This window comes from Xiphias gladius, chromosome 10, assembly GCF_016859285.1.
Source record: "Xiphias gladius isolate SHS-SW01 ecotype Sanya breed wild chromosome 10, ASM1685928v1, whole genome shotgun sequence".
NCBI lineage: Eukaryota > Metazoa > Chordata > Actinopteri > Istiophoriformes > Xiphiidae > Xiphias > Xiphias gladius.
This window is the reverse complement of record NC_053409.1, coordinates 25,105,864-25,120,555: the sequence shown is the minus strand read 5'-3', so window position 1 is coordinate 25,120,555 and position 14,692 is coordinate 25,105,864. Positions and strand designations below refer to the sequence as shown.

The 14,692-nt window shown below is 39.5% G+C and overlaps 1 protein-coding gene across 1 annotated transcript in view; it reads left to right on the top strand.

Annotated features, from left to right (window-relative positions):
- The window catches only part of syne2b (spectrin repeat containing, nuclear envelope 2b), a 156,898-nt gene that overhangs the window by 13,125 nt on the left and 129,081 nt on the right, over positions 1-14,692 (top strand). The window contains exons 3-13 of the mRNA XM_040137436.1: positions 1,051-1,112; positions 5,302-5,397; positions 5,495-5,572; positions 5,906-5,998; positions 6,181-6,383; positions 7,313-7,512; positions 9,638-9,738; positions 10,770-10,859; positions 13,458-13,571; positions 13,994-14,131; positions 14,484-14,648. Coding sequence (XP_039993370.1) covers positions 1,051-1,112; positions 5,302-5,397; positions 5,495-5,572; positions 5,906-5,998; positions 6,181-6,383; positions 7,313-7,512; positions 9,638-9,738; positions 10,770-10,859; positions 13,458-13,571; positions 13,994-14,131; positions 14,484-14,648 — 1,340 coding nt within the window. The remainder of the gene's footprint in view (positions 1-1,050; positions 1,113-5,301; positions 5,398-5,494; positions 5,573-5,905; positions 5,999-6,180; positions 6,384-7,312; positions 7,513-9,637; positions 9,739-10,769; positions 10,860-13,457; positions 13,572-13,993; positions 14,132-14,483; positions 14,649-14,692) is intronic.

The window sequence follows — 14,692 nt, the reverse complement described above, 5'->3', positions numbered from 1 at the left end:
TTTTGTGCTTGTTCATGCAACACACAGACCAAATATTTCTGTTTGTCATTATTATATCCAAAGGATTTCCAAACCGATTGGCCAAACCCTTGGGTGTTAACGACAGAATCACGCTGCTTTTAAAAAGCAAAGTTAACATAGTTGTAAACGCCTGGCTAATTTCAAAATAGGTGTACAAAACTCTGACTTCCTGTTGTTAATGAATTACACACTAACAGCTGACAGGTATGGTCTCTTTTTAAATTTTACTGAATAAACCTAGAGCATATGAGGCCCTTTGCTGACTTTAGTAAACAAGCACTGAGTTCACAAATTGAAGCTGGGTGAGCAGTGAGTGTGACTTGTGCTTTCGTTCAGACTTTCACAGCTGTCCAGAAAGCTGAGTTAGATGAGTCGCTTGTCATTTCACCCTCTAGAGGAATTATTTTTTACTGCCAGAGGGACCCAAGTATGCTTGTTGAGTTTGTACAACAGTGTAATGGTTTTGTACTGATTAAATGAAGGAGATATCATGTGAGGTTTAGAGGTACTGGTAGATGGATTTTGTTAGCTTGAGGCAGAGCCAGGCCAGCCCCTGTTTCCAGTCTTAATCTATGTTAAGATACCCTGTTGCTAGCTCCACCTACATAGTTTCTGTGCAGATGTGAGAGTGGTATCGATTTTTCACGTACCTCTCGGCAAGAAAAAGGAGGTGTATTTCCCAAAACGTTGAACTGTTGCGTTAAAGTTAAGGAAAGATTGTGATCATACTTAAATGAAACTGACATTGATTTAAAGAGATGCAACATGAACCCTAATCTCTGATGTTAGCTGCGGTTAGTTAGCTTTGATCTCAGGGTCCCTGCAGTCAACTGCTCTCTTTACCAAGGAAGCATACAGCACACTCGCTGTTGTTAATATTAGCAATCTTGGGACTTGAGCCAACTCTACAGTTGGACTCAGTGTAAATAGTTCATGTATAGCATCATGACCTTATCTGTGTGTTTTACTATTTGCCGTTGTGATAATATAAGTTAAACTTGATATCCTGTATCTCTTCTTCTTCAACAGTGGAACAAGAACAGATTCAGAAAAGGACCTTCAGCAACTGGGTCAACGCTCAGCTGGCAAAGGTGAGCCTTGTCTCTGAACCCTGACCTCTCTACAATAACTGACTGAGGGGACGGTATTTGTGATCGATGAATTTAAGCTGATTAGAAAAGGAAATTTCTACAAAAGACCTGCAATGTGTTGAGGGATTAGTCCACATAAGTATACTGAGTATACAGACTTACATCTCTTCCTGTCTCAAAGCTTTATATACAGTGAGTCTAATGATAATTAACACATATAGTTAATTTGGTCACATGAAACCAAACCAGAAAAACAGAAATACCCTAGAAGGCTTTAACTTTGGTTATAAGTCACACTACTCTCTAAATAGCAATCTTTTAGTCTTCTTAATGTAGAAGAACTTTATATTAGCAGATTAGACTCTTTAATCTTCACTATGATTTATGTTAAAGCACGCAGCTAGTTTTCTCTCTATGCTCTTCATTTCTGCTGAAATGACCCAGTTTCCCCTCAGGACATAATTGAGTTCATTTTATCCGGTCATTGTATAATAATTTACGAATACACGGTAGTTTCCATTCCCTAAGCTCGGTTAATGCAGCTTAATAACAAAATGCCGGAGAGCAGAAACATATAAGGGCATGATATGGATCCCCAGCTGTACTCACATGTACACGTATATTCCCTCAATATATAAAATGGTTCAGTAATAAGATGGTTCATCTAACATCATGTAACCTGCTCACTGTAACCCAAATTCAAAATATGTTGTGAGATGTATATTTTTAAAGAGTATAAAATGAAAGGGACAAAAAACAAGGTGTGCAGTTAAGAAGAAAATTGTTTTGTAATTGAAGAATTTTAATTCAGAATACTTGTGTGTACACTATGTATTACAAAGTGCAAAGTTAGGGAAGTCGGGCCAAAAAGAAATCACATTGTAAAGACGTAAGCACACTGTGAGGACAAAATATTAAGGACGCCTTCCTGAGAGCATTTACTCAGTTTTGTCATGGTTGAGAAACTTCTGCCTTTTCTGGTTCTGTATTTCCTATCTGAAATACATTTGTTTGTTGAATACGGGTCAATACTGTGATGCCTAAATTTTCTTTTCAAGAAACACTAGTATTTGTTATTTTTTTTTTACTTAAAGTGTCAAAATATCATGTGGTGCGACCTTTTGCCCAGGATCACTGTTTTGAAAATTTTGAAATTACTCTAAATCTATTCCAATTTATTTTAAAAATGATTTTATAGATCAGTTCCTGTTCCATGAGTACTTTATCTGGTCTTGTCGTTCTTGTGAGATTCAGCGCCAGGGTAACCCCAAGAGGTCATAAAGTATCACATCCTGCTGTTAATTTTTATTATCATGACAATAGATTGGTCTCTTCAGGTTTGAGAAAGGTGGTTCCATGTCTGTCCAATGTTGATTCTGACACTTTTATTGTGAAAGGTGAGAATGCCATTTGGCAAATCCTGAGTTTCTAAGGCCCCGTTCATACCTGCCATTAACATGCGTCTCGGATGATCCGATCACAGGTGGACAGCTCTAAGTAAAACAGTTCACATCGGGCATTAGAATACGTCTCCACACGCATCTCAAGTAACCACTTGTGATCGGATCTCACCTCCCCGCTTTATATGCTGATAAACACATACATGATTTCCTTTTGCAAGGACCAAATGCGTCGTTGTTTTTAACTGGTTGGAGGCAGCAATGAACTTCCCGTGCCCGGTCTGCCGGAAATCAAAAGAATAGTGTCTCTATGGGTTTGTCGAAATTTTCAGATGTCATGGACAAAGCTAATTTACACAATTTGTGCGCCTTGTATTTGTTTGCAAATGCGTACGTACGTCCACTTAAGCAGAGGATGTCGGTTGAGTGGGTGGTCCTTCAGTGTGGCTCAGGACACATTTGCATACACACTGCTAAAAGAACGTGGCCATATGCGGTCCAGACCACCTCTGAATGTGGTCTGAACGATTGGATCTCAGCGCTTCTTGGGTGCATTCACACCTGTAATTAGACCTGTCCATTTGTGATTGGATCACCCGAGACGCATGTTAATACCGGGTATGAACAGGGCCTGAAAAAGTCTATTCAAAACCTACCATTTTATCTCTTAGTGGAATTCAAGAGAAGGCGGGACATCCTCACTACAAGAAACTCCTTGTTTTCAGTTTGTAAAGCATTTGATAATAACCTGACATTATTAAATTCTTCTGAAAGACCTCATTGAGCAAAGGAAACCAAAATAAACGTATGAGATGATGCTTCATGAGAGATATCAAACCCTATAAAAAAACGACCACATCCTACTTTTAATTACCATTAGAGGGCATTCTCCGTCAGCAGCTTGTGTTTAAAGTAGATGCAGCATGGCTTGGATTTGGCAAAAACAGAAACATTGTTTCACAAGGTCACTGTTTTGTTTTCAAACGACCTCCTAATATGAGTCAGCTGCAGACTGTGAGCTCTCTTTCAGCCTCATGTTGGAGGTCAGTTGCCAATGTGACAGTGGAAGACAGTGGGGTGGGTGGAGGTGGTGGTGGGGAACTGTGTACATAAATAGAGCATTGCAGAGCAAGGTTCACAGCACCCAGACAGACAGCAACAGACGGCCACCACCCTCCCCTTCCCTCAGTGAGTCCAACACTGAACCTGACTCAGTGAGGACTCTGTCAGTAAACTGAATGGCGGAGATAATTGTTAATCCTTTGGTGGTTGTTCACAGTAGAACTCGTATTGCAATAGTACCTTGTGTCACATGTGAATAGTCTTTCTTTCCATAATGCTCTATATCCACTTTGGAAAGTCCTAACTAGCTGAAATTCGAAAGGCAGTGTTTTGCTATTCAGGCAAAGGTTATGTAACTCTTCTGTACTGTCAGTTATGGGCTACCGTGGGACTTTTAAGACGTGCTTGTTATATATCCTCGTGTTTGTTATTTGTGGAGGTTAATAAAGGTGATGGACTACTAGGTTCCCATTAAAGATATTTTGTAGCTGAAAGACCATATTATGAAGGAAAGTAAGTTTTGTTCCTGATATAGATAGTTTTGAAAAAAAAATAAATAATTGTCGTAACTCAACTATCCAATTTAAGAAGACAAAAACTTAACATTTCTGCATTGCAACTTCTTGTTACTTATTGGCAAGTATACTGACACTGCTATCTGCTAAAATTAGGTAACTTCCCGGTGGATGAAACTTTTAGTCCACATCAAGAAAATACAGTACACAAGTTTGATAAAGACTCTACTGTTAAATTTTAAAGTTAGTAATTATATTACCCCTATTCGAATCAGAATATGTCTACGTCATCATAAAAACCACACGAATTGTCAATATGGTCACAGAAAATGTTATTCTTGGCCATCTACAGGCAGGGCCCTGGAGTTTCTGTTGTGAAAAGCTTTTTGGGGTCATTCATCAGACACTGTAATTCAACACCTTCCCGATTCAGAGCGGGGGGCAGAGTGATTTTAATATGTAGTTGCTGTCATTTATGAGTAACATTGTGTATGCGTAAGCATGTTATTCATCCGGGCTTCATGAAGCCTGACAAAGGTCTCTGTGAGATCAAAACATCGATTTATTGCCTGCCAGGTTTACATGGTAAAACTACAACAATCATCACTTTCTGGATTTCCCATCTCCAAAATGTCAGATTCTCAGAAACTAATCAGTAGCCCTGTTTTCAGCTTGACCACCGCGTGTTTTGAAGTTTGGGTAATTGGTTTTCATTGGATGCCACAAGGAGCAAGTCATCTTTTAGCTCAAGCTTCATAAACATGGAAAATTCCAAAGTCGCATGCCCCCCAGATTTGCGTCTGAACAGATTTTCTGGCAGTTAGATTTTTATTTTGTTGCAAAAAAATAAAATTTTTTTTAACGCTACTACAAATTTTCTTACACTTGTTGTTCAATTTCGGTACATATTTTGATGAGTATGATAAGTAAGTTTTCATGTTTTTTGAGTAACAACTTCCCTAAAATGGATACAGAATTCTTGTAAGCATGATTTATTTTACAAAAATTTGAAAGATCTGTATTGAGCAATCGTTACCAAATGTATACAACACATTTACAGACTAACTCTTTATTATTAATATAGATTTTTTAGCAGCCTTGGCGAAAGTATGAGCTTTCTGCTTTATAGCTGCAAATATAAACAAACAAAATAGAGTAAAGTGTGTGTGTGTGTGTGTGTGTGTGTGTGTGTGTGTGTGTGTGTTGTGACAGCGGAGGCCACCATGTATGGTCGTGGATCTGTTCAGCGACTTCTGCGATGGCTCCAAATTGCTGGACCTGCTGGAGGTGATGAGCGGTCAGCGCATCGTGAGTCCTGTTTCTGCTCAGCACTTAACATGCTTTCCAACCAACAGCTGACACTCTTCATGTACCAACTGACTGACACTCCCGTTGTATTTTGCAGAGTCGGGAGAGAGGCAGGGGAATGTTTCAGCACAGAAGCAACATTGAGAAAGCCCTCTCCTTTCTAAAGAAGAAATCGGTAAATGACATATAATAAGGGGGTCTCTAACTGTGATTAACAACTTAATCGTGAGACCTTAAGTGCTTGTATTGAACAAACCACAGAGATGACACGTTTTCAGCTGAAAATTACATCAACACTGGTGTACACCGGTATATTTACAGGTGAAACTCCAAATTGCTGTAACTGCTGCACCACCCGTCTGATTTTTTGGAAACTTCGTCAGTTGATTCATCTAGTTACTGACTGGCCCAAAATGTGCAAGCATTTTCAATGGAGAAAATTATTCATTTTTCTTCCTTTTGTAATGATTTCAGTACAGACTTTAAAACATTTCCCGTTTCTCCCCAGATCAAACTAGTCAACATAAACATTCCTGACATCATTGATGGCAAACCATCGATCATCCTGGGCCTCATATGGACAATCATTCTACAGTATCATGTGAGTTTAATATTTTTAATTTTTTTAGATGTTTTTCTTCGTCTTCTGTTCCACAGGTTTCCACTGGTTTCCTTTCTTTTTGTCCTATTTTATACATTTTCTGTTAAATGTTTTTACCATTAACTCAGTTTCCAAACATGAATGCCTAAATAGTTGACTGTGTGTATTGGGGGTTTTCTTAGATTGAGGAGTTGGCCAGTGGCCTATCATTCGACTCACGTCAGTCCTCCATGGAGTCTTTGGCCAGTCTAGACTCGCGCTCCACCCTGTCGAGCCGCTCGGCTAGCAGCAGTCCTGTTCCTCCCAGAGGCTCAGCACTTCACAACCGCTTCAGGGTTTCTGCCAAGAAGGCCCTGCTGCTCTGGGTCAGGGAGCAGTGTCACAAGTGAGCACTCGGTCAACTCTATGGCATTAATGGTCAAAGATGCATTTAAATGTGTTGTGTAGGGTTTATATAGGGTTGCATTGGTACATCATCTCGCCAAATCATCGATAAACCTCTTGTAGATACAACTCTTCCGTTGTGGGCTATGTGTATGATTCAAGAAGGTGATAGTGTATCTCATGGCCTCATGGTCATTTCCAGGTCTAGGCTAAAGACCAAAAAAGTGATCAGGGCTTTTCTGTCTGAGCTGTAGATGTTCAGGTACTTTGGCTGCCAAAATCTGTTAAAATACATTCCTAGACACAGGAGCTTTAACAATATTATTTGTTATGTATTTCATTTCCTATATTTATTTATAGATGTTTGAGATACCATCAAATTCCTGGGCTAACTTTGTTTTTGTGTTTTTTCTGTCAAAAAGAAATGGCAATGGAGCTCCATAAGAATTACATGGAAATGTTGATACATACATACACACACTAAACCTATTTACCAGTATTTACTTAAAAAACAAACAAACAAACAAAAACAAATATTTATATGCACATTTTGAAAATCACCTGTGACACAGTTTTAAGCACCCCCACATGGGGTCCAAACCCAAAGTATTAGCAGTAGTTTAAGCAGTAAAACTCATTTTAATCCAAAGACTTTCTCAGTATTTTATTTTTAATATGATTTTGTCCTTGATGTCTTGCACCTGGTTTTTAAATATTTTTTTTACTTAACTTAAATACTCTGGTTGGGTTTTATGTTTTTTTTTTTTTTTTTACATATATTGTTAGATTCATTCTTTTGTCTGTTTATTTTCTTTTTGATCATTGGTTGCATTCATGTTTTCAAATTTTAATTTAATTTATCTCCCAGGAGAAGAATGCAATACGAATGACTTTTATTATAATAATAACAGGATAATTTGTTCCCCTCAGAGCTGGCTATTCAATAAATGTGAAGGACTTCAAGGCAAGCTGGAGGAGTGGAGTGGTCTTCTTGGCGATCCTGTATGCTCTGCGGCCCGACCTGGTGGATCTGTCCAAAGCCAAAACCAGAAGCAACAAACAGAACCTGGAGGAGGCCTTCCACATCGCGGAGAAAGAGCTTAGGATCCCCAGACTGCTGGAGCCTGATGGTAAGTAATTGAACTTCACTGAAATCAACCAAGTTCTAAAACCACGCTATGACAGAAGAAGCGGGAGCATGTACTGTACTAAAACTATTGGTTTCTCTTCTGTGTGTGAGAGATCAGTTTTTGAATGACAAAGAAAACAACAAATATTGGATATGACTTTAAATTCTGATCTCATGCACGATTTGCTAAATATGTAATTTGAAGCAAACTAAAATGAGTCTCTACAGTGATTTTTTTTTTTTTCTTTTTTTAAAAACAGTAATATCATTCACACAACCTTTATGCCATTCCACCATTTTTAATAACTCTTTGGAAAAAAAATGCAGGACAGCTGCAATGAAAGTATTTAGAGGACGGACAATGATCAAAGTTTCAAAACTCAAAGGCTCCTAGTTTCACAGCTAAAAAGGGGTTGCGGAGGCCATAACACTGTGCCAGTGTGTGTCTTTCCATTTGCACTGGTCCATACCACCGGGTTGGGAGTGGCGGCCCTAATGAAGGTTTATTGTGAATATTCTGCTTCCACTCTTCAGGTTTGACTGGTGCAATAGGTGTGAGTGAATGCACTATAAATTAAAACTCAGATAAAGGTTGTACACCGTAAAGTCACCAGAGAAATATAATAAAAATATTTTATAATATTTGTGATCTTAGAAAATCCATAAGAATGTAATGTATGGTAAGCTAGCTTTTAATATACCCTGCCAGATATATTTCCATGTAGTAATATTTTAGGAATATTATACAAGGCTTGAAATTATTAACTGTGTTCACTAATTCTCGGTTTGTTTTGTTTTTTAATGACTTAGGACTTGTTCCCTCTTGCACACATTTTTTTATGTAGTCCTTTTCGATAATATGACACATTGTCCACGGCTTTCATGGCAGAGAAGTACAATAACCAGAAACACATTTAACACAGTATCGTCGGTTTGTGTGCACAGAGAAATGGAACTGGTTAACTACAACACTAATTTGGCAGTGTAGAAGACACATTTCCTTTTTTACATGGATGAAGGAACCTTTCTTCTTAGATCAGCTTAGATGAATATAAAGTTTGTGTGGAGGCCGACGGACGGTAAATCAATTTAAATTGTGATGAGGTTCCTCATGTCGGTAGCTGACTCACTGCTCATTATTAATGTCTTTTGGTGGGTGCTGTTTGCTCGGCTGCGTTAATCCAACCTGCAGCTTTCTTGATAGCGTCATTACTTCACACTCGACACTGCACTTCCTTTGGTCCTGAGCGACGCACCTGCCATGACATAGCTGTGCCCCCTAGCAATGCTGGAGTAACCGCGTCATTTCTGGGGTTGGCGGCCCCGCTCACTATCAAAGCGGAGCCTTTCTTAAAACCCTGGCATGTGTGCGCTGTAAACTGTCTGGGTAGTGCACCGCCCTTGTAGTGTAGTTCCACCTTTTTTCTTCATGTGAGGTAACATGTAGAAAAGCGAGTGAAGCTTTCTCAAGAACGGCTCATCCAAAAAATGTTGACTTCAAATTGAGTTTTGACTTGAATTTTGACTTGAATTCTGATTTTTCACAACATACTCACATGGATTGGCCTTTTTATTATGATTTATTAGCCAGTCTTCCACAATCGGTTTTCTACAGTTGCACTTCTACTGATTTGCATGAAAACTCTGTTTTGGTGTTCTGCTCATTTGTAGCTTTATCCCTCTGTATCCTTTGGTTTGCTTGAAAAACTCTTTCCCAAAAATGATTCATTTTTCTCACTGACATACTTATGTAGCAGTAATTGATGTTTTGTGATGTGATTCTTTGTAAAAGTGAGCTGAGTGTAGCTAAGTGCCGTGACTGAGCCATACCCAGCGAGCCTGAGGGCAAGTGAGATGACGATCTTACAGTCTGCTGACTCTCTCGCTGCTTGTTTGCTTCAGTCTTACATAAAACCCTCACTTGTTTCACTTTGTTCTGCTTGATAATTTGTTAGCAGACTTTTATCAGCTGGATGTTTTTAAAAACAGAAGAGTTGCACCTCCATTCCTCAGATTCCAGTATTGAACTCCACTTGCTTCAGGAGCTTGCTCGTGTGTTAGTCTAAACATTTGATGTTACTGTGTTAGTGTGAGGCTGATCATAGGGGATTGTGATATGAATGCAGATGTGGACGTTCGAGACCCGGATGAGAAGTCCATCATGACCTACGTGGCTCAGTTCCTGCAGTACTCCAGAGACCTGCCAGTGCCAGAGGAAGAAATGCAGGTCTGTATCGCTGTATCATATTCTACACAAACGTCGAGCAACACAGTGCACCATTTCACACTGCAACAACATTTGCAGAAAAGTTTTCATGTCAGTGTAGCCCCTAGTTCTGACAGGATTCTGCTCAAGATGGTCTCAGCAGTTTATCCACCGCAGTCCAATGTCAACAATTAGGATGCGGCTGAGCTCTGTCTAATTCAGTCCTGCTCAGTAAGCCTTGATTTATTTCACCGTGAAACTATACTGCAGTCACTGATGAACTGTCGTTGAAACAACAGTCACATGCAAACTAGATATCTAAAAATACTTTCATATTTTAACCAAATGTTGCCAGTTTTACCCTTGACACCTAGATGTCTTTTGATGTGCAAATCAGTAAATCGGTGCTTAGTGAGTTCATCTTTTTTTAAACTGCTCCAATCCATGTGGTTGCAAGAGTCTGACTAATGAAAATCAATATTTGAGTGTAAAGATGGCTGCATGGATGACTATGTGCGATGTGTACATAATCTCACCCATGTCGAGCAGGAATCCTTTAAATCTGGTCATCGAGTTGTTCTAAAAATAGAAACTAGAGGCAGAACATTTTCCAGTAGAACAATGAATGTATTGGTCTTGTGCGGTTTTTCTGTCCCTCACTGTCATTTCCTTTTTGCAAATTGTCCAGAATATATGCAGATACAGATGTGTGTGAGAAATGGATATCCCCCAAATAGATGAGTCAGCCTTTTTTTTGGAAGGCACAATGAGATGAATTACAGCTTGTGGAGCACATTTGGTAAAACTGTTGAAAATGTGTAAATTGTATTATTTTAGTTGTCTCCAAGTTGTATTAAATTTGGTTATCATGACCATAACTACTGTTAAGAAGTACTATATCTGTTTTTGCCAGTGTTGGTCCCCTGTCCTTCAGTTATCTCTGCCACTTGCCACAATCTTTCCACAGTAACTTTTAGTTTGGGATTTCTGCATCATTCGGTTCACTGTTTCTGTTTCCTCTCCTCTCTCTTTCCTTCCCTTTTTCCTTGTAGACACAATATCTGACTCCTCCTAAAAGTCCTTCTCCTATCAACCTGCCTGTTCACTACACTCCTGCTATTTCTGCTTCACCTCTGCGACAGGTAGACACAACTGTCACAACTCACCACTGTTCATCTCTCACCTTTAACCCACCTACTTGCATTCTTATTACCCAGCAACAGATAGACGTTAGATTAGATAATAACTGCTCTCAGCATGAAGGTCACTGTGAAATAAAATATATTTTTTCAATACTAACATTTTTAGGGATGGAATTCGCCGCAGCCTTTTTGTAGGTGTAGAGGAGGACTGTAGGGTCAAGACTGGAAGTATTCGGAAAGGTAGACAGTAGACCGAGGAGCACAAGTCGTGTGGATGAGCAGAAAATCATTTGCATGATGAAGAAACTCCTTTATGACAGCACAGCAAGTCAAGAATGTTCTTCAGGATGTAGCCGTCCTTTTCAAAGATGAAGAGAAGACTTCATGATCATAGCCACAGAGGCAGATGCAAACCCTCAAAAATACTTTACCTCAAAAATAGAAAGGCCAAGCTGCAGTTAACAAAAAGGCACGAAAACAAACCGGTAAAGTTCCTGAACAGTTCTATGGCCGATGAAACAGTAATCAGCCTCTATCGAAATCATGAAAACAGCATATTGTGTGAGGGAAAAAGGAACAACTCATGACCCAAAGCCACCACCTCATCTGTCAAACATGGCGGTGGTTCTGTTATGGCTCGGGCACGTATGGCTGCCAGTGATGATTTCACTGCTGAGACATGCAACAGGATGAATGCAGAAGTATACAGGAGCATTCTGTGCTCAGATTCAGGCAGTTCAGTTAGACAATCCCATGTTTGTAAACAAGCTGAACTATATTAACTATACTACAAACTATACTATTAAAAACAGAAAGGATGAATGAATAAATAAAAGATAATAAACATTTTGACCGAAATTAAAGGTCACCTAAACAAAAACAGTTCAATAATGCTTTACATTTATAAAGAAACAGTTTTACTATATTTACAAAAAATACAGCAAATTCATAATCTGGAAAACAAACCCAAATCCATATGATTTCTGTACATGTTTGTCTGAATCTGCTCTATCTCAGTTTTGCCGCATCCCCCTGTCACTGCTTTATGGTTTAAAAAGAACCGATGTTTTTCCGAGTTCATTCAGTCTGTGCCTTGCTGGTTTGCAGTTTTCAACCTCATTAGTGCCGTGTCACGTGGCGTCAGTCAGCCACCCCAATCCTTTGTGGCACCCATAGATAACTTTGGATTTTTTTGCTGATGATCATATATCTTAAAGAAATGCCACGAAAGTTTTTTTTAATGAGACAGCACGAATTCTACTTCAGTTAAAACTCCGCTGTTTTAAAGCCAGGGCTACCTTCAAATCACAGGTTGGTAAAAAGCAGAACTCGTCTTGCAGAATTGAACTAGTTTGCCCTGTTCTCTGGGAAGATTTCCAAAACCACGGCCAGGGTGTGTTTATCTGCCTCCCATGAGATGAATGAAGCGCTCATGGGCCGACTGCAGTGCGGCCATTCCTTCTGCTGAAGTCCTGCTGGTTTCGTCTGTTGAAGAACTCATGAGAGATCAGCCACAGTGGACAAAACAGCTGTCAGCTCGAGTTTCTGACAAGACATCAGCATGTTCATATGTAGCTGCCCTAGACACTTGAGTTTTTCCGCTGTCTATGTTGTTACTTTACCCCCGTGCAGTGTTATTCATTCTGCAGCGGTTTTGCATGATATGTTGCAGGGTGTGCAACACTGAAAATAGAGTTCTGCAAAGTTAAGAGTTTTGTTCAAATTTACATCTAGAATTGTCCTACAAAATGCAAAAAATTAAAGAAAATAGACCTTAATGCGTACTACTACACACTGGATTTACTACAGGACATACGGTATAGATTTTACTATAGCATAGCTTAAAAATATTGCCTCAAACATCCCCATTTACAGAGGAAAAGGCAGAGAATAAAGGTGGCTGTTGTTCATGTTGCCATGTTCTCATGAGTGTCGTCAAAACAAACTTATGTATGGGTTTGGTACTCTGCTGTGCACAGGCTTGCTTTAAATCCAAAAAAATGTCGTCACCCCAGCTGCCATTCTGTTTTTGTAAAGTATGTCTTGACTGGTGTTGTTGCATTGTGGGAAATCCTTTCGCTCAGCTTTTTTGGTTTATTTCATTTTTTTTAACAATAACCAGAAAATTGTTTACATAATTTTAGCGCTAAATAAAGTATTTAAGCACTTGACAGAGTAGAAGAGCTTTGTCTCTGCAGTTGTTGTTTTGTTTTATGACCCATCCACTGGTATCCCGTACCAGTGGAAGGATGTAAAAAAACAACAAAAAAACAAAAACTGCAGGTTTGTTTATTTACCCAAAGATTTGTATGGGGAGCCATGTTTCAACCTAGTTTGTCTCAGTTGTCATGGATGTCAATGTATGGCCCCTCTTAGTGCTTTTGGGGTTTTTTTATGTCACCTGCACAATTTGACAGAGATTGGCTTCCCTCTTTCTCCTGTGTTTTGGCCTCAGTGTGCTCCCACGATCATCAACATCACTGCCTATGACTAACCCCTGATAAACGTGTATGTAACATTGGGTTATGAAATTAGTTACGCCTGGAATTGTTTGAATGTCTTCAGCAAATAGCTGTTTTGTCATTTCCACGTCGCTAGGCAACACCTGATCGTAAGGCGCAGGAAGTGACGTGCTGGCTGGTTCAGGCCTATGACGAGCTCCAGGAGGGATGGGACTCCACAGAGGGAGAGACCTACCCAGAGAGATACCATGTATGTTTTCAACTAGCTCCTATCAAGATACATAACACCAAAACATTGTGTTATGTGTAGCACAACAGCATAATTGTCGTCTTAAATGTGGTACATTCATATACTGTATGATTACAGCAGGCCAATGATACATTTGAAGACACGATTGGCAGCCTCTGTCTCATACAAGTGATACTGCAGATTCTGATAATTTTCAAAATTCCATTAATGCTGTTGCCTTCAGCTATTTAGAGCGTAGTGCTGCTTCTTCTCTTTAAAGCAGCCTCATCATGCTTTTTACCATAATGCATGTAGTCGTTTTCATAGGAAATAGGAACAAAATCCTGCTGAATGTTGTGTATCATTAACGTCCTACAAGAAATTTTGCTGTTTGAGCTGACTTTACAAGAGTGGCACTACAGATGCAATTTTTCATCCCTCAGGTATTTCAGACCTTTCTGGTGTCATTTAATGAGCAACGACGGCCCATTATGCCTCTGTTGACGGCAATGAGACGAACCCCGAAACTGAGCGAAGAGCAGCGGGCTCTCAGAGAGGCGTGGGACGCCCTCACTGAAAAGGTTAGTTCCGCTCAAACCTCTTGTCCCATCCAGATCTTGGAAAGCTGTAAAGCTTGTGCAGTTTTTGAAATAAGTATATTTCAACTTTTTAAATGTGGTTAACTTTCAAATTCTTTGTAACAGTGAATATAAATATATAAAACATAATTTGATCCACCAACTTTGATCCAAAATGGCTTAATTACTATTACAATATGTACTGCATGTATGCAACTATGCAGGCATTAGTATTTGTGTACCTCTTTATTATAAACTTCTATGCACACTACAAATGTGTATGTATGCATTTTAATTTAGAAGACAGTTTCATTGTAATTAAATGTGCCTTCTTTCGCTCTGTTTTTTCATTTAGCTTCGGGAATACAAAATTGAGTTAGATATGAGTCTTCCAGCCCCCTTGGACACAGTGGCCCGCTGGCTGCTGAGAACAGAGGGGGCTCTGGCCGAGGAGGAGGGCGACCCACAGGACCACGGCCGTGCTGCTGACGAAGCCAAGGAGAAACAGGAGCTGCTCAAAGTGAATATTTACTGCATCCAACCTTTAAGCTATACGACACTAGG